Source organism: Bos javanicus, chromosome 15 (assembly GCF_032452875.1).
Source record: "Bos javanicus breed banteng chromosome 15, ARS-OSU_banteng_1.0, whole genome shotgun sequence".
NCBI classification, from domain to species: Eukaryota; Metazoa; Chordata; class Mammalia; order Artiodactyla; family Bovidae; genus Bos; species Bos javanicus.
Genome location: NC_083882.1, coordinates 38,308,617 through 38,327,676, shown reverse-complemented (window position 1 = coordinate 38,327,676; position 19,060 = coordinate 38,308,617). Strand labels below are relative to the sequence as shown.

The window sequence follows — 19,060 nt, the reverse complement described above, 5'->3', positions numbered from 1 at the left end:
AATAACTCCTTTGGGCTTCTGAGCAGTAAAATTCTGGATTACAGGCTTTGTCTTTTATTTTTTGGCTATGCCACAGGGTTTGTGGGATGTTAGTTCCCTGACCAGAGATTGAACCTGCCTCCCCTAAGGGGAAGTGTGGAGGCCTAACCACAGGGAAGTCCCTGGCTTTGTTTTTTTAAAACAGATTTCCTCTAATTTCATTTTGTATGATCTAAGATAAAAATTGTACTCAGTATTTACATACACAGTTCATAGGCATAATGGAAGGCAGGCTAAAGATTATGCTAAAGTAGGGCTGGGCAGGATATGAGGAAATGATGGTTTGAGATTAAAATTTCCATTTAGCTATTTTTATTGACTACGCGAAAGCCTTTGACTGTGTGGATCACAACAAACTGTGGAAAATTCTGAGAGATGGGAATATTATACCACCTGACCTGCCTCCTGAGAAATCTGTATGCAAGTCAAGAAGCAACAGTTAGAACTAGCCATGGAACAACAAACTGTTTCCAAATCAGGAAAGGAGTATGTCAAGGCTGTATATCATCACCCTGCTTATTCAACTTATATGTAAAGTACATCATGCGAAATGCCAGGCTGGATGAAGCACAATCTGGAATCAAGATTGCTGGGAGAAGTATCAATAACCTGAGATATGCAGATGACACCACCCTTATGGCAGAAAGCGAAGAAGAACTAAAGAGTCTCTTGATCAAAGTGAAAGAGGAGAGTGAAAAAGTTGGCTTAAAACTCAATATTCAGAAAACTAAGATCATGGCATCCAATCCCATCGCTTCATGGAAAGTAGATGGGAAACCGTAAGAGACTTCAGTTTTTTTGGGCTCCAAAATCACTGCAGATGGTGACTGCAGCCATGAAATTAAAAGACGCTTGCTCCTTGGAAGAAAAGCTATGACTAACCTAGACAGCATATTAAAAAGCAGAGACATTACTTTGCCAACAAAGGTCCATCTAGTCAAAGCTATGGTTTTTCAAGTAGTCATGTATGGATGTGAGAGTTGGACTATAAAGAAAGCTGAGCACCGAAAAATTGATGCTTTTGAACTGTGGTGTTGGAGAAGACTCTTGAGAGTCCCTTGGACTGCAAGGAGATCCAACCAGTCCATCCTAAAGGAAATCAGTCCTGAATATTCATTGGAAGGACTGATGCTGAAGCTCCAATACTTTGGCCACCTGATGTGAAGAACTGACTTTTTATTGGAAAAGACCCTGATGCTGAGCAAGACTGAAGGAGGGAGAAGGGTACGACAGAAGATGGGTTGGTTGGATGATATTACCAACTCAATGGACATGAGTTTGAGTAAGCTCTGGGAGTTGGTGATAGACAGGGAGGCCTGGTGTGCTGCAGTCCATGGGGTCGAAAAAGTTGGACACGACTGAGCAACTGAACTGAATTGAACTGATTTTTGCAAAAATTCCCTACACTGAGACCACAGATACTACTACTGCCATCTGCTGGTTGTAATGAAAAATCATTCGCATGTTAATAATCTTCCCACTACTATTATTAGAAAGTGATTTTTTCTTAGGTTTTACTAGGAATCTCCAAGGTTAAACTCTAAAAATCAGTATTCTGGACCAAACCTCCATGGAGGTTTCTCATGCAGCCAGTCTATTCGCTGGGGTGTTAGTATAAGGCTGTTATATGTAAGAGGTAATATTTTTCCTGTCACTAAAAACAAGGCAATTTAATTGGCAAACATGGTGACCACATATGATGATGACACAGCTGTAATCACAGACTACTATTTACAGTTGAAGCTACTTAAAAAGCAAAACCCCAATACATCAGCAGGTGAAACAATTTTATTTCACAGTTGTCTTTGAAACCACAAAGACACTATGTTCTTCATATAAAAACATTAGTAGAGAGAACTATACTTTCTAGAAAATGATTATAGAGGCCCTCTTAAAGAAAAATGAACCCAATTATATGGTTTTGGTGGCAGCTTAAGAAAAACTCACATCTGAACTGATTCCTAAAACATACCATTCTATCCCACCATTCTGCATCTTTTGGTTCAAAGTGTAGATTACTGTCATCAGAATGTGCTCCTGCATTCTTACATGTATGACAATACATATATAGACTGGTTTATTGTTTAATGTTCCATTGGTTCATCAGCCTTTTCTGCAGGTTCATCAGCAGGTTGAGTAGGCTTAAGAGAGGAAGAAAAAAGAAAGTATGTAAAAAGAACACTTAACCAATATACACTTTTACTCACAAATATTACATAATAAAAAGCAATGAACAATTCCAGCATTTCATCATACTTTGTTGTGCTTAAGAATAAAGGCTTTTCTTATCACTACTAGCCTTAAAAATAGAACCAGCACACTTTAGACATTCTTTTCCTCCTTAGCACTAATAAACACAGCAAGAATATTTTCCAACAAAGCAGCTGTGAGGTACTATCCTGCACTGTTTCCAACAGCAGTTAAATAATGCAAATCTTACTGCTCCAAATACCAACATCTTTTTCAAGTTAAAAAAAGAACTCATGCTGTAGAAGAAATTTCTGTACTTTTTTCCCCAATTACACAGCTATTAAATAAGCACCTATAAAAGCAAATGTGTATTCAAATTTTGACAAAAAAGGCCAGTATTTAACCTGAGATTCACCAGTACTTCTTGATCCTTTTCTCAATATTTGTGAAGAGTCAACTTAGTTTCCCAAGCTGGTCACCAGTGAGTTTTCTCTCAGTCCCACCTCTGATAGAATCTCGGCTAGCCCTATGACTTGCCTTAACCAACAGAATGTAAAGAGGAAATGCTGTGCCAGTTCTGGGCCTCAGCCTTAAGAATGCCTGGCAGCTTGCGCTTCTGAGCTTTTGAACTTTTGCAACCTCTGAGCTGCTTCCTGCCAGAGATACTCTGGTGAAGGAGAGGCCCTGAGACTACATGGACAGAGGCCCAGCCATCCTTCTAGCTGTCCCTCCAAGATACCTGGCAAATGTGAGTAAAGAAGACACATGAGTAAAGCCATCTCGGATGTTCCAGCCCTACCTCCTCAACTGACTGTAATGTTTGAGACACCCGAAGTGACATGAGCCAAAGAACCATCTAGCTGAGCCCTCAACACACAGAACTGAGAAGCTACAAAAGAGAACCCAATCAGCCTTTTTGTGTTTTATAGAGATCACTGAACCCCTCAGTATTAGTTCTTAGTTTTCCTACTGCCACATGAATTATGAGCCTATCTCAAAAATTAAAGACAAAAACAGTAGATTTACACAGTTGTGGTAGGAATAGCAATTTACAATAGAATTAGTCTCTTGGTTATAATTAGTTATATACCTGTGCCTTTCTCTGTGGTCTTTCTTCCAGACCTTCCAGGAATGGAGACACATCATCATCATCATAAATCGTAAACTCCAAGTCTTTACCAACAATTCCAATGGAAACATTCTGAAGGGGAAAAAAAGGTAAAAATTAAAAATCAAGAGAATTTAGGTTGGAAAAATGCTTATGATAAAAAGAAAAAAGTTGAATAAAAATTTGTACAGCACTTGAATGAGACAAAAAAAACAGGGAAAACAAGAAGAAAACTAGTAAACTTTTGTAATCTGCAGATTTAATATTCACTTTTGATAACCACGAACAATCCTGAAGGTCTGTGTCACCTAGAAATTTGCAACTTGGCTCACAGTCAGAATGTGAAGACCAGTGTGAGGAAACAAATCATTTGCTAGGAAGTAAGCCTTCATTCTTTACCATCTGAGAGGTAAAGCCTACATTCTAAGAAATAATTAAATTTATTCCTTCTATAAGTTAAGACATAATGGTTCTTAAGGAAATAAATTTTGGGTTCTAAAATATTGAGTTTAGGGGACTTAGAACCATGTTCTACATGGAAAAATTAAAAAGCAACTCTTAAAATGTTCAGTGAATGCTAACCAGTACAGTAGAGCTCCCATAAGATTAAAATTTCAGTGAGAACTTGAGACATTAAGGATATATAGGGCATTCTCTATGATTCAATAAAAATGTAAAATCAGAAAGCCAGATACCTGAGCAAACTTTCCAAGTTGTAAATGCCAACAGTCAACTGTATACCCCGAATTTAAAAGACAGTCATCTTGGAGTGATGGCATTATAGGTATTTTTAAAACAAACAAATAAAAACAATATAATACACTTTAATGTACTTTCCTAATTTTCTTGAAAGAAAATTATTTTTATGATAGGAAATGCTGTTTAAAAAGATTATACAGGTTATAAAGTCTTCATACACATATTAACTATTAATTACCCAATCATAACAAAACGTATTTTTTAATATGGTAACTGATCTCTCTAGTGATCATTAACCTCAAGGAGACCTTTAGTTGTTGTATGATACAAGTTTCTAGATCATTCAATCTCCCCTTCCCTGGACAACTCTTTCTAACATTCTCCATTTCTCTTGCAGCTCAAAACCTTGCTTCTAATCAACTGAGAAAACAGAAGCAATCAGAAGAGAATGTTCATAAGCTCCCATAGTATCCAATCTTTCCTATATCTATATCCCTAGATTCTCTCCCTTCGTGTTACTGGGAATGAAGAGCCCCAGTCCTCTCTGAAGCCTACCTTTTCAGCTAGGTGCTGTTGGTGATTGGTCCAGCAATTCTCATTTTTATCCTATATAGATGTTTTTATCTTTTTTTCCCTTAATAATGATGTTTAATCTACTTAGTGCACATCTTTACTTGTTTATTTATTTATTTACTTCTGCACTATGTAGCATGCAGGACTTTAGTTCTCCAACCAGAGATGGAACCCATGCCCCCCGCATTGGAGTGCAGTCTTAACCACTGGACCACCAGGGAAGTTCCATAAACCTTTTTCTTGATATTGGATTATTTTTATAACCATGCAGCCAACTATTGTAATCTCTCCCATCTTAAAAAACCAAAACAAAACCCCTTTTTTTTCCACTACATTCTCTACCAACCACCACCCTCTTTCTCTGGACCCGTAACAGAAAGTCTCCTCCAAAGAGCTGTCTCCAATTTCTCTCTTTTTCTCCTGACTCTATTCCTAGCACACTTTTCCTCTCCATTCCATTAAGACTGTCTAGTCAAGTTTCAGTAACATCACTGCTAATCGAAATGTTAATTCTCAGTCCACATCTTTCATGGCCTATTGGCAATGTTTCACGCTCTTCTCCTTAAAAGTCAGTTCACCTCTCTATTGGTGGGTTCTTCATTTGTTAGTTGTGGCTTCAACCAACCATGGATCAAAAATATTTGGGGAAAAAAATTCCAGAAAGTTCTGAATAGCAAAACTTAAATTTGCTGTGCCCTGGCAACTGTTTACACAGCACTTATATTGCAATTACAACTATTTACATGCATTTACATTGTATTAGGTGACACAGGCAATCTAGAGATAATTTCAGGTACACAGGAGGATTGTGTATAGACTATATGCAAGTATGACATCATTTTACATAAGGGACTTGAGCACCCTTGGATTTAGGGATCCATGGTAGGGGATTCTGGAACTAACCCCCCACCACTGATGCCAATGGATGACTGAAGTTTCTTCATTTCCTTTTAAAGATGCCTCATTTTCCATGTTTTTCTCCTACCTCCCTGGCATATTTCTCAGTCCCTTTTTGCTGATTCCTACTCTCACCTTCTAATCTCTAAAGGATAGAGTACCCTTGACCAAGTCTTCAAACTTGTCTTCAAACTTATTCTAATCTTTCAGAAATCAAATCCTGGCCAGTCTCTAAATACCATTTTTACACAAAGACCTCAAAACTTTAGTTCTAGGATAAACCAATCTCCACCAAACACTAGGGGGTGAACATCCAATAATCACTTATTCTGTATCACCAAATGGACACACAAAAGGCATTTCAAATTTTGTATGTTCTAAACTAACTGCCTGATCTTCTGTTCCTCCAAATGTCTCATCCATCTCAGTAAATCATAAGGCATCTATCCTTCCCCTAATCAGGCAAAAATGCTCAAGGCATTTTTTAAACTCACACCTCACAACCAATTCGCTAGCAAACCTTTCTGGTTCTAATTTCAAAACATATGCAAAATCGAACCACTTCTCATCATCTCCAACTCTATGACTCTGTTCTAATCTACCACAGTCTATCACTTGAATTACTGTAACAGCCTTGAAACTATTTCCACCCATGCCCCCTCTCAAAATGGCAACGTGAGTGACTTTTAAAATCTACATCAAGCCACAGTATTGCTCTGCTCAAACTCAAGAGTAAAATCCAAAGTACCTACAATGTTTACAGGATATATGCTATGTGGCCTCCATTACCTCTCTGACTATTCCTTCTTCTCCTCTTGATTACTGACTCCAACACAACTGGCCTCCTTATGTTGAATACTAGCAACATTCTGAACTCAAGGCCCCATATGCATAGCTCACTCACTCAACTCTTTTAGATCTTTCCCTCAAATTTCACTTTCTCAGTGAGACCATCTCTCACCACTCTATGTTAAATTATACCCACCATGTCTCCTTCTTATACCCTATTGGCCATTCTTTCTCCTTTTAAACCTGTTTTATTTTTTCTAAGTATTTATCATATTCTAATATCCTAAATAATCTACTTGTGGGTACACTGTCTCTCTTTGCCCAACTGGATGTATGTCCCAGGAATGCCAAGATGTTTGTTGTATGCATTATATTTTCTCCATGCCTACTGCCTGCATGTGATTGGTGCTCAATGTATATTAAAAATACAAAGATATTCCTATCTCTTGATGAAAGACATTCTGCAACAGAATTATATGTTTTATTGCTTTATACCAAAAAGAAATATTTAAAAATCATTTCAAAATCAGTCATTTACTGAATACCTTAAAGAGAAAGAATAAGCCAAGGAAACCATCTTACAAATTAAAGAACTGTAAGTATACACACCTCTATTACTTACATTTGTATAATAAATGATTAAACTATAATGTTAGTATCCCCAATTGGAAAATGTGATACTTACCTTTGTAGTCAGGTCCTGTTCTGCAGGAAGGGTTTCCCGTAAGGCACGCAGACCATGCTTAACCAGTTCATTCAAATTGCCTAAATATAATAAATTAACAATTATTTCTTAATCTTAATTAATTAATTAATTAATTCTTAATTTTCATGCTAGGCTTCCTTTATTTATTTGTCAGGTCTATAGTCTGAAATCATGGTTTTAGTCACACACTAAATATATCATAATAAAAAAAAGTCTAATGTTTGGCCATATAATCTCCTAATAGCAATTAGATTGCTATTGTTTAATGAGAGAATGAATGCATGATTTTTGTTACTAAAGTTACCCTTTTCTTATGCTAAGTTAAGATACAAATCAGGATTTTACAGCTCAAAGTTTTGTAAAATGTACTCTGTGAAATGTTTGTCACTGTATTTGCTCTTTATAAAAGAGTCTCCAATTGCTTGTATGTGGTCAGTATTGCCCTGATACCAAAACTATACAGAGCTACCAGAAGAAAGTAAAACTACAGATCAGTACCCCTGATTAACAAACACACAAAAACCTCAACAAAGTATCAGCAAACTAAATCCAGCAATGTTTATGTTTCCATAAACATTTTACGTATATATAATTTATGTTATACATCATGACCAAGAAGGATTTGTCCCAGGAATGCAAAGCTGGCTGAACATTCAAAAGTCAATGAATGCTAGGCAGAACACTCGATGACATAAATCAAAGCAAGATCCTCTATGGCCCACCTCCTAGTGTACCAGAAATAAAAACAAAAGTAAACAAGGGGGACCTGATTAAACGTAAAAGCTTTTGCCCAGCAAAGAGAACTATAAGCAAGGTGAAAAGACAACCCTCAGAATGGGAGAAAATAATAGCAAATGAAACAACTGACAAAGGATTATTTTCCAAAATATACAAGCAGCTCATACAACTCAATGCCAGAAAAACAAACAACCCAATCAAAAAGTAGGAAAAAGACTTAAACAGACACTTCTCCAAAGAAGACATACAGATGTCTTCTAACAAACATATGAAAAGATGCTCAACATCAGTCATTATTAAAGAAATGCAAATCAAAACTACAATGAGGTATCACCTCACAGTGGTCAGAATGCTGCTGCTGCTGCTGCTAAGTCGCTTCAGTCATATCCGACTCTGTGCGACCCCATAGACAGCAGCCCACCAGGCTCCGTTGTCCCTAGGATTCTCCAGGCAAGAACATTGGAGTGGGTTGCCATTTCCTTCTCCAATGCACGAAAGTGAAAAGTGAAAGTGAAGTCGCTCAGCCGTGTCTGACTCTTCATGACCCCATGGACTGAAGCCTACCAGGCTCCTCCGTCTATGGGATTTGCCAGGCAAGAGTACTGGAGTGGAGTGTCATTGTCTTTTCTGCTGGTCAGAATGGCCATCATCAAAAGTCTACAAACAATAAATGCTGGAGAGGGTGTGGAGAAAAGGGAATGTTCTTGCACTGTTGGTGGGAATGTAAATTGAAACAGCCACTATGGAAGACGGTATGGAGATTCCTTACAAAACTAGGAATAAAACCACCATATGACCCAGCAATCCCACTCCTAGGCATATACCCTGAGGAAACCAAAATTGAAAAAGACACATGTATCCCACTGTTCACTGCAGCACTATTCACAATAGCTAGAACATGGAAGCAACCTAGATGTCCACTGACAGATGAATGGATAAAGAAGTTGTGATATATATACACAGTGGAATATTACTCAGCCATAAAAAAGAACAAATTTGAGTTCATTCTAATGAGGTGGATGAACCTAGAACCTATTATACAGAGTGAAGTGAGTAAGAAAGAGAAAGATAAATATTTTATTCTAAAGCATATACACAGAATCTAGAAAAATGGTACTGAAGAATTTATTTTCAGGGCAGCAATGGAGAAACAGACTTATGGACATGGGGAGAAGGGAGGAGAGGGTGAGATGTATGGAAAGAGTAACATGGCAACTTACATTACCACATGTAAAAGAGATAGGCAACGGGAATTTGCTGTATGGCTCAGGAAACTCAAACAGGGGCTCTGCGTCAATCTAGAGGGGTGGGATGGGGTGGGAGATGGGAGGGAGGTTCAAAAGGGAAGGGAAATATGTATACCTATGCTTGATTCATGTTGAGGTTTGACAGAAAACAACAAAAATCTGTAAAGCAATTATCCATCAATAGAAAAATAAATTAAAAAAAAAAGTCAATGAATGCAATACATCACAACAGAATGCTGGGGGGCGGGGCGGGGCAGTGGGTGCATGATTACCTTGATGCATAAAAAGCATGTGTTAAAATCTAAGATCCTGGCATAAGCAAACCATTTGAAAACCTGCCCTATCATCACGTTACATCTTTTTCTTTTCTTTCTCACAACTAAACTGATTTATTTATTTATGGACTACTTATTGCAGAAATGTCTATGTGGCTAAAAATAAGAATCACAGAAAAATAAAAGCTGTAAACAGAATTTACAAGTAGTAACTAGTACAGTGGCTCTCAACTCTGGCTGGGACAAAACTTCAGACCAATTGAATAAAAAATCTTCAAGGTAAGGAATACATAGTTATATTTTGAAAAAGTTCGATCAGTGACTGAAACTACCCTGGTAGACAGAGAAAGTAAAAACTAGTATATATGACAGAAGTAATATACACTTCATGGGCTTAATCTTTTTAAGAAAAGTAGAGCCTTTTTTCATGTAGGATACTGTGTTTATTCACTATATAAAGACTAGGAGGGCAAAAAAGAAAAACTACTTACACTCCATAAACTCTGACATATGTCTCTCCAAGTAAGTACGAGCTGATTGAGATCGGGCTCCAATGGACATAGCTCTGCAGTCAAAATAGTTAGCAGATGGACAAGTCTGGAAAATGTGAGGACCCATATCCTACAAATAAAAGAAAAATACATTGCATAATTCTCGACTCTGATTGAGCTAAAAATTAGAAAATTTGTTAGTTTCAAAAAAAAAAAAAAATCATTAAAATATAACAATACTCTATGAACTTACATCATAACCAGCAATGAGCAGCCCAACACCATATGGTCTCCGGCCATATCGCTGTGTTGGTATCTGGGTTTCTTAAACTAGTCAAAGAGTTTGTTCTAACAAGAAGTAAAGTACTGTCTTTAATTTCAAATTAAACATTATCAACAAAGAGTTCTGGTTTTTTTAATTGCTGCATAATCCACTATCCCAAGAAGAAGAAAATAAAACAAATATTTCTTTGGCTTAGTGTTAAAAGATGTTTGACTATCCACCAAACCCGAAGTGAGTGCTAGCAAGATGATCTTTTCTGGTATAGAGAATTTCATTCATTTTGGATATAAGGGACAAGGACTTAGGGGGAGCATCTATAACCACCAATAAACAAACATTAAATCTCTTCTAAAATTGATGCTCAGTTTTTTATGAAATTAGGCTTATCTATATCTGGAACATATTAATTGCTTATCTATAAAGGTTGATAAAAAGAACAACCCAACTCATTTAGAATCTATTCTTCCATAGTAAAACTCCCTACAATTCTCCTTCTAAAGACTTTAAGCATTCTTTTACTGAAAAGTGACTCAACTTAAAGTTTGCACAATCTTACCTATGTTATATATCATATTCCTAATAAGTAACATAACAATAAAGTATCAAGACCCTTTAAAGTCTACATCCATAAATGCTACAATAAATGCATAAATAAAAAGGATACTGCTTCCAATTAGAGATACAAGACGAGACACAGGAAGAGGTCTGTCAAATACAAATCTGGAATCCAAACACTCCTGGCGCATAAAATTACTGAAAAAGAAACAAGAAAAACTCAAATCACAGAGTCATTTTAATCAAACAAAGTAATTTGGTTTCTTTTTGCTTTCTTCCAGATGTTTACATGAATTACAACCATACAATGGAACCATAAATATATAATGACAAGGATGCATTTTTCTATCAAATCTCTATATTTTAAATGTTCTATTATTGAAAGTGACTAACCTTAAAGTTTTCACAATTTTACCTAAGTTTGTGACTATACGTTTCTTAGCTCTAGATAACCTTTGCCTCAGAGCACTTTACAGAACAGAGAAGAAAAGGCTGCACAATAGGAAAAGAGCAATCTCTCTTCTCTTACCCTTCCCACTGTCAACAAGACTGTCTTAATTCCATGTCTTGAGCTAGCAAAAAGAATAACTTTGCTTTTTTCCTTGAAAGCTGACAAAAATTTCCCCAATAGAACAAACAGAAGAAACTGAATCCATACTAGGGCGCTGTTAACATGTTCCTGTCAATGTTACTTCTATCCATAGCAGTACTCTAGAGGAGACACTACACTGTTAAGTCTCTTAAATCCAACAAGATGCAAGCAAATGCAACACTGGGGAAAAGAAAATTCAGACCTAACTATTAAAGCCAAGAGGATAAACTTTTCTTTCATATTGCTCTGTCTAGTTTATGTGTGTGTCACATCCGATGATCAAATGTTGGCTGCCATAAGCAAGCTAGTTGTTCACTACTTTCACTTAAGTTCCTTTCCCAAGGCTGTCTAACACTGCATTGCTCAATATGGCAGGTATTAATAACATGTGACTACTGAGCACTGAAAAAGTGGCTAGTCCGAATTAAGACGTATCTTCAGTACAAAATATACATGAAATTTCAAAGATTTAGTGCAATAAACAATGTAAAATATCTAATAAAGCTTTTAAATGATTACATGTGACAATATTTTTGAAAGATTGGGTTAAGTACAATGTTTGACAATGCAATATATATTTTCAACAGCTAACAGAAAACACTAATGTAGTCACTATATTGCTGACCTAAGAGAGCAGGGAACTCACCAAATAACTTGAAAATTTTAAACATCAGCATTATTAACTGTCCTTGGTGTTTATATTCCTCCTTTCTTAATTAAATCACAGACAAGAGATTACTTGTGGCTAACTACCTCCCACTTACCAACACATACACTGAAAGATGCTGTATGAAGTGTTCTACATGTTAGGCTGTTTATCAATAATCTTAGAAAAAAATACTACAAAAATTGAGAGTTTGAGTAACTAGAGCAATATCAGATTGAGTGTTAAAAGTGGGAATTAAAGACTGTGTGATCCCAAAGCCCCAGCTCTTCATCTATGCCTCTCAACTGGAAATAATCTTTATTCCCTACCCCCTCCAAAGAAATATACCTGTTGCTCTCCACTTTCTACCTTGTATTACAGATATTCTACTAGATTTTAAGCTCCTAAAAGATGAGATCTATGTCTGATTCACCTTTGTATACTCTTTGTATCCAGTATTGAGCTTTGCAAAAAATAAATGTCAAATGAATACTGGTATATTAAAGACAGCAAGGGTGGTTCAGCTGATCCTTCAGAAACCTGAAGTGTCATGCTCTTCTCAGATTTAACATCAAACTATATATACTGAGTTAACAAGTAATACATTATTCAATGACTTCTAAAAAGCATTAATGTTAATGTGGTTAATCCTATTAATTACTGCTACAGTGATCAAGAAATGGAATACTTAGTAACTGAGCCCGAATCCATTAAGGTATTAACAATCTTAACCTATAAACACGCTAGCAGATAACTTCCTAAAATATCTGGATTGTTTCTAGATATGTAATCAATTATGAATCAAAAGGGATGTTTCTTTTGTTTTCCAGGATCATACTCACCATAATAGTCGAGCATCAGCAGTAAGTCCCGCAATTGAGATACCAATATGGTTATCAACATGGAGAATTTTTTTCTGATGAGCTGCAAGTTCTGACTGTGCTCTCTAAATAGAAACATCATTTAAGACAAAAGAGTAAGTTTATAATTTTATTATTTATATAGTGAAACTAACATTTTACAGTGTTTTCTAGGGAGGAAGATATATTTATTGCTTTACTTACCTTCAATGCAACCAACACTGCGTGAGTTTTTGATTTCAGACCAACTGTGGCTGAACCTTGTTTGACAGCTTCCATTGCATATTCAATTTGATGAATTCTGCCCTAAAATGAAAAAAAAAACAAAAACAAAAAACCTTAGTCATTATAAGACCCTTTTACGTATTTAAAATAATTTAGCAATCCCAAATCTCAAGTAGGCATAGTTACACCTCAAATGCTGTTTCTTAAAACTAGAAGACTGACTTTAATAATAAACTTAGGTTTCAGGAACGTATAAAATGATTATATTCCATTTTCTCGCTTCCTATAATCCCATAAGCTTCTGAACACACTGCAGTCACCAAAAGTCACTTCACAGGAGTAATATAAAACATTTTACCTGAGGGCTCCAAACAGTGACATCATTGTCATACTGGTTGCGAAACTGAAAGTAAATGAAAAAAGACCTATTAACACAAGAACATTACAAATTCAAAATCTTAACAAGCTCTATCATTAAAAAATGTTCTCTCATCTCCCTCCATCCAGCATTAAGGAAAAGCTGTTATTGCAGTCTCATTGGAAGATTACTACTGTAATCAGCTGCAAGCCAATTTTACATTTATAAGGAGATGGGGGGGGTCGGGGGTGGGGCTGGGTGGATCTAGATGGTACCTAGCTTCCCAACCAGTCTTGCAGATCTAACACTGTTCATAGTACTTGCTTTGGGTTCAGTCAATTACTAAAGTTCCTATGTGTCCACTTTCCTTTCTATCTTTGCTAATATTCTTCCCTTATATCAGACCCTACTTTACCTTTTCTTAAGTCAGCTCAAATGTCTACCTCTTGAAATCTTCTCCATCTTTTCTCCCCAAATCTCAAAACACACTCCCACCAGTTCTTTATTTTCACTTCCTTTTCTGCCTCATACTACGATTTGGGATATGTCTGATTTATCTTTGAACCTTCACTGCACTTAAAACATTCATACTGAATATGTAAAGGCACATACTGAACGTGCCTTTCATTCATTCATACTGAATGAGAACACAAGAATGTCCCCAGGAAGTCAGAAGTGGACACACATTGCCATAAAAACAGACCCATTACTGCTTTAAAGACGATATTAAAACAAGTCCAGCAGAGTACTTGGGAGACTAATCATGGGGGTGAGAAGGCTGAGCGCTGGAAGGCAGGCACAGGCCTGGAATCCCTGAGCTCTATACTTTAACCCTGATTTCATCACTAATATCAGCTTCGGTTCACTCATTTGTAGTATCAGGTGACTAGACAACAGGGACCCGCCAAGAAAATGAACGCGGTCCCGGCAGCAACGCAAACCCTGGAATCAAGTCCGCACTTGGCAGTACAAGGAAGTCTGAAGTTAAGTCCCTATTTTTCCTTTCTCCCACACAGACCACTAGGGCCCTCTCTGGACTGCTCGGAATCTACTCGACTGAAGGAAACTGAGGAGCGAAATTGGCTGGTAGACCGAGAAGATACTGTTCAAGGCCCGGTGGAAAGCGAAACAAACCCCAGGGAAAGGTCGCACCGGCAGCAGACTACCGACCTCCACTCTCCCGGCCAGGCCGGAGATGCTGAATCACCGCCTGAACCATCCCGTCGGCTACAGTTCCCAAGTCCCATGGCCCCGAACCGCTCTAAGGAAGGCATGAGAAGAAGCTCCCCCTAACCCCCCAGCCGCGGACCTCTTCTCCAACCCTGCCTAAGCTCGGAATCCAACGCACCATGGTTCCGGCGCGAGCCCGGCTTCGGCCTCCTGCAAACCTGCGGATGGAACAGCACTGCCGAAGCTTCCGCTCGGCGATCTACAGAGAAGACTGCGTATTTTGACGGCGGCGGCGCAGGGTAGAATAGTTTATTCCAGAGATATTGATAGGCTTCCCTTGCTCCCCCGCCCTCAGAGCTCTCGGGCGGCTCAGAAGTGGGAGGGGCCTGGGAAGCTAGAGGAACTGAGATTGGCTGGAAACCTTGGGCCAGGAGTGCCCGCGGGAGCTAGGAGCTGCTGGGCCGCAGCTACCAAGTACCCCTTCTTGGGTTCTTGGGGAAGTTACCTGCGTGTTGCTGACTCCTGTCAGTTTCTCACCGGCCTGACCAGAAGCACCAGATACTACAGGTGATCGAGTGTGTGGCTCAGTCTCCCCTTAAGCGATATATGAGGTGTTGTGTAACGTGAGAAGAACGATACTGAAAGAAAGGCCACAAATAATGGTCCGTTTTTGTGCCAACCATCCTCTCCCTCTATCTTGTTTGTGAACGTGCTTTTCTTTCTACTTTGGAATCCTTTCTCCTACTCCTTGGGGAACTCATATTTCAAGGATTTGTTATCATCAATCTTTTTAACATTATTATTGGCTTCACCCCAAGAGACTTAACACTCTTTGAGGGCGCCAGTGTCTTTCTGTACCTTCAAAACCAAGCACGATGCTGAAAGATTAGGCAACTAAGGGAAAAGGTGGACATTTTCTTCCAAAACACGTATTTTCTCTTTTGTGAGCATCTTTTAGTAAATCCTGAAATAGTTTAGGACAGTTGTGCAATCAGCTGCCAACCTAACATTTACTGACTGCCAATGATGACTTGAAGTGAAGTCGCTCAGTCGTGTTCGACTGTTTGCGACCCCATGGACTATACAGACCATGGGATTCTCTAGGCCGAAATACTGGAGTGGGTAGCCTTTCCCTTCTCCAGGGGATCGTTCCAACCCAGGGATCGAAACCAGGTCTCCTGCATTGCAGGAGGATTCTTTACCAAGTGAACCACAAATGATGACACTTTCTTTATAAAAAAGAAAGGATGGATACCTAGAGTCATATAAGGGAAGAGTTGAGAGGGTCCTTAAGTATCTAAGCTTTGCAGATGAAGAAGAGACTCAGCTCACTTAAGTGATTTGCTCAAGTTCCCAGCAATTTAGTATCAGACTCTTTTTTTAAACCTTGCCACTTATATATTTTGGACATTTTTTCATGTTAAACATTTTCTAGGTTAAACATGACTCCCTAGTATTATGCACTGGATATTTTATTTACCCAAATTCCTAGTGTTTAATATTTAGGTTACCCCTCTCCCAAGCAGCTTATTTATGACATATCTTTTGTATACACATCTGTACTCCTTTTTATAGAATAAATTCCTGAAAATGGAATTGTAGGGTCAAATGAAATGGATATTTCTAAAGCTTTTATGAAAAGTACTAAATTGCTCTGGAGAAATGTTTTACCAAAATGTATTCTCAACCACTGTATATGAGTGATCCCTTTCTTAAATTCACCAATATTGCTTGTTGTCATTTTTCAAAGTCACTGTAAATTTAGTAGATTAAATTGAAAGATTGCTTTCTTTTGTTTTCCCAGCACCTAGCATAAAGCCTACCACATAAGAGCTTAATAAATAATGTTAAATGGGTGAATAATGAATGTTGAATGGGTGCTTAAAATTATTTAGCACATAAAAATTTTGACAATTCTTTTCTACATATCTCTGTGTATTGACATGCCTCACATGTATGTATTATATAACTTTTTAACAAGCAAAATAATGATAAACTTCTATACTAGATATAAAAAAGTATGGTCATCTTTCATATTCATAATTTAAAATAATTGTGTAGTATTCGGTTGTGTGGAAATACAATAATTTACATAACTCTGGGCTTCCCTGGTGGCTCAGTTACTGGTAAAGAATCTGCTGCAATGCAGGAGACCCAGTTCAGTAGCTGCTTGGGGAAGAGTCCCTAGAGAAGGAAATGTCAACCCACTCCAGTGTTCTTGCCTGGGAAATCCCCTGGACAGAGGAGTCTGGCGGGCTACAGTCCACTGGGTCACAAGAGTTAGACACGACTTAGCGACTAAACCACCAACCACCACCACCATGAGTGGGAAATTATCTCCAAGTTTTTGCTACTGTAAAAATACTATAATGAATATTCTTGTTCAGTTCAGTTCAGTCACTCAGTCGTGTCCGATTCTTTGCTACCCCATGGACTGCAGCATGCCAGACCTTCCTGTCCATTACCAATTCCTGGAGTTTACTCAAACTCATGTCCATCGAGTCGGTGATGCCATCCAACCATCTCATCCTCTGTCGTCCCCTTCTCCTCTCGCCTTCAATCTTTCCCAGCATCAGGGTTTTTTCAAATGAGTCAGTTCTTCCCATCAGGTGGCCAAAGTATTGGAGTTTCAGCTTCAGTATCAGTCCTTCCAATGAATATTCAGGACTGATTTCCTTTAGGATGGACTGGTTGGATTTCCTTGCAATTCCAAGGGACTCTCAAGAGTCTTATCCAACACGACAGTTCAAAAGCATCAATTCTTTGTTGCTCAGCTTTCTTTATAGTCCAACTCTCACATCCATACATGATCGTCCATGCATGACTACTGGAAAAACCATAGCTTTGACTAGACAGACGTTTGTTGACAAAGTAATGTCTCTGCTTTTTAATATGTTGTCTAGGTTGGTCATAACTTTTCTCCTGAGGAGCAAGCGTCTTTTAATTTCATGGCTGCAGTCACCATCTGCAGTGATTTTGGAGCACCCCAAAATAAAGTCTGTCACTGTTTCCATCGTTTCCCCATCTATTTGCCATGAAGTGATGGGACCAGATGCCATGATCTTAGTTTTCTGAATGTTGAGTTTTAAGCCAACTTTTTCACTCTCCTGTTTCACTTTCATCAAAGGCTCTTTAGTTCTTCTTTACTTTCTGCCATAAGGGTGGTGTCATCTGCATATCTGAGGTTATTGATATTTCTCCCGGCAATCTTGATTCCAGCTTGTGCTTCATCCAGCCCAGCATTTCTCATGATGTACTCTGCATATAAGTTAAATAAGCAGGGTGACAATATACAGCCTTGACGTACTTCTTTCCTGATTTGGAACCAGTCTGTTGTTCCATGTCCAGTTCTAACTGTTGCTTTTTGTACATGCACACATTTTGTGTAGTTTCCTGATTAACTCTTTATGGTGAATTCATAGAAATAGAATTGCAGTTCAAAGGAAACCTAAATTTTCAATCATGATAAATACTGCTAAATAGCAAAGAAGAAAAGCAATATCAATATGTTTTCTAGAATGCCCCTTTCCTCGTCTGCCAGCTTGAGCTTGCCATGGTTAAAGGGGAATGATTGACTTCCTATGTCCCAATCTAAAATCTCTCTTCACGCCCCTCTGACCACCACCACCAACTCAGTTGCCTTACTTCTTCCAAGACGAAATACAGGAAATGGCAAGAGAGTTCTTAGCAAGACTAGTACAGTTCTGTTGATGCTCTCTGAGCTTAGCAGGTGTTTGCACTTGACTCTTTACTTTATGAGTTCTTTGGAAACATTTCCATCCCCAATGAGCAAATGCTCAAATCTCTTACTTGCACTTGGGTAAATACATGTCATTTGGTCTAAAGCATCTGAGGTGTACACCTCTAGCTTCTTTCTCTGGAGGATTCCTCATGCTTCCACTTGACCCCTCTCTGGTAGCCCATATCTGACTCAAAGAAACACCCACAGAATGGCTTTGCCTCACATTTCTGGGACTACAAACATTTCCAAATTAAAAACTCATCTTCACAGCCAATCAAAATTTCTTTCTGCCTCAGTTCAGTTCAGTTCAGTCGCTCAGTCCGACTCTTTGCGACCCCATGAATCGCAGCACACCAGGCCTCCCTGTCCATCACATACTCCCAGAGTTCACCCAGACTCACGTCCATCGAGTCAGTGATGCCATCCAGCCATCTCATCCTCTGTTATCCCCTTCTCCTCCTGCCCCCAATCCCTCCCAGCATCAGAATCTTTTCCAGTGAGTCAACTCTTCACATGAGGTGGCCAAAGTACTGGAGTTTCAGCTTTAGCATCATTCCTTCCAAAGAAATCCCAGGGCTGATCTCCTTCAGAATGCACTGGTTGGATCTTGCAGTCCAAGGGACTCTCAAGAGTCTTCTCCAACACCACAGTTCAAAAGCATCAATTCTTCGGCACTCAGCTTTCTTCACAGTCCAACTCTCACATCCATACATGACCACAGGAAAAACCATAGCCTTGACTAGATTCCCCTACAATGTTACCTCCATGAAGGCAGAGGATTTAAATGACAGAGGTGAACAAATCACCTCTAAGGTCACCTGTGCCTAGAATAGTGAATACTGTTAAGTGTTAAGCGGAGAAGGCAATGGCACCCCAC

At 38.4% G+C, this 19,060-nt stretch overlaps 1 protein-coding gene across 1 annotated transcript; it reads right to left on the bottom strand.

The window, feature by feature from the left end:
- Window positions 1-1,809: 1,809 nt before the first annotated feature.
- On the bottom strand, window positions 1,810-14,765 carry PSMA1 (proteasome 20S subunit alpha 1). Its single transcript, XM_061440729.1, has 10 exons — window positions 14,620-14,765; window positions 13,272-13,316; window positions 12,893-12,994; window positions 12,671-12,774; window positions 10,700-10,788; window positions 10,006-10,076; window positions 9,753-9,882; window positions 6,981-7,060; window positions 3,320-3,430; window positions 1,810-2,180 (listed from the first exon to the last, which is right to left on the bottom strand). Exons 1-10 carry the CDS (start codon window positions 14,620-14,622, stop codon window positions 2,124-2,126), a joined length of 792 nt encoding a protein of 263 aa, XP_061296713.1. The 5' UTR covers window positions 14,623-14,765; the 3' UTR covers window positions 1,810-2,123.
- Window positions 14,766-19,060: the final 4,295 nt, after the last annotated feature.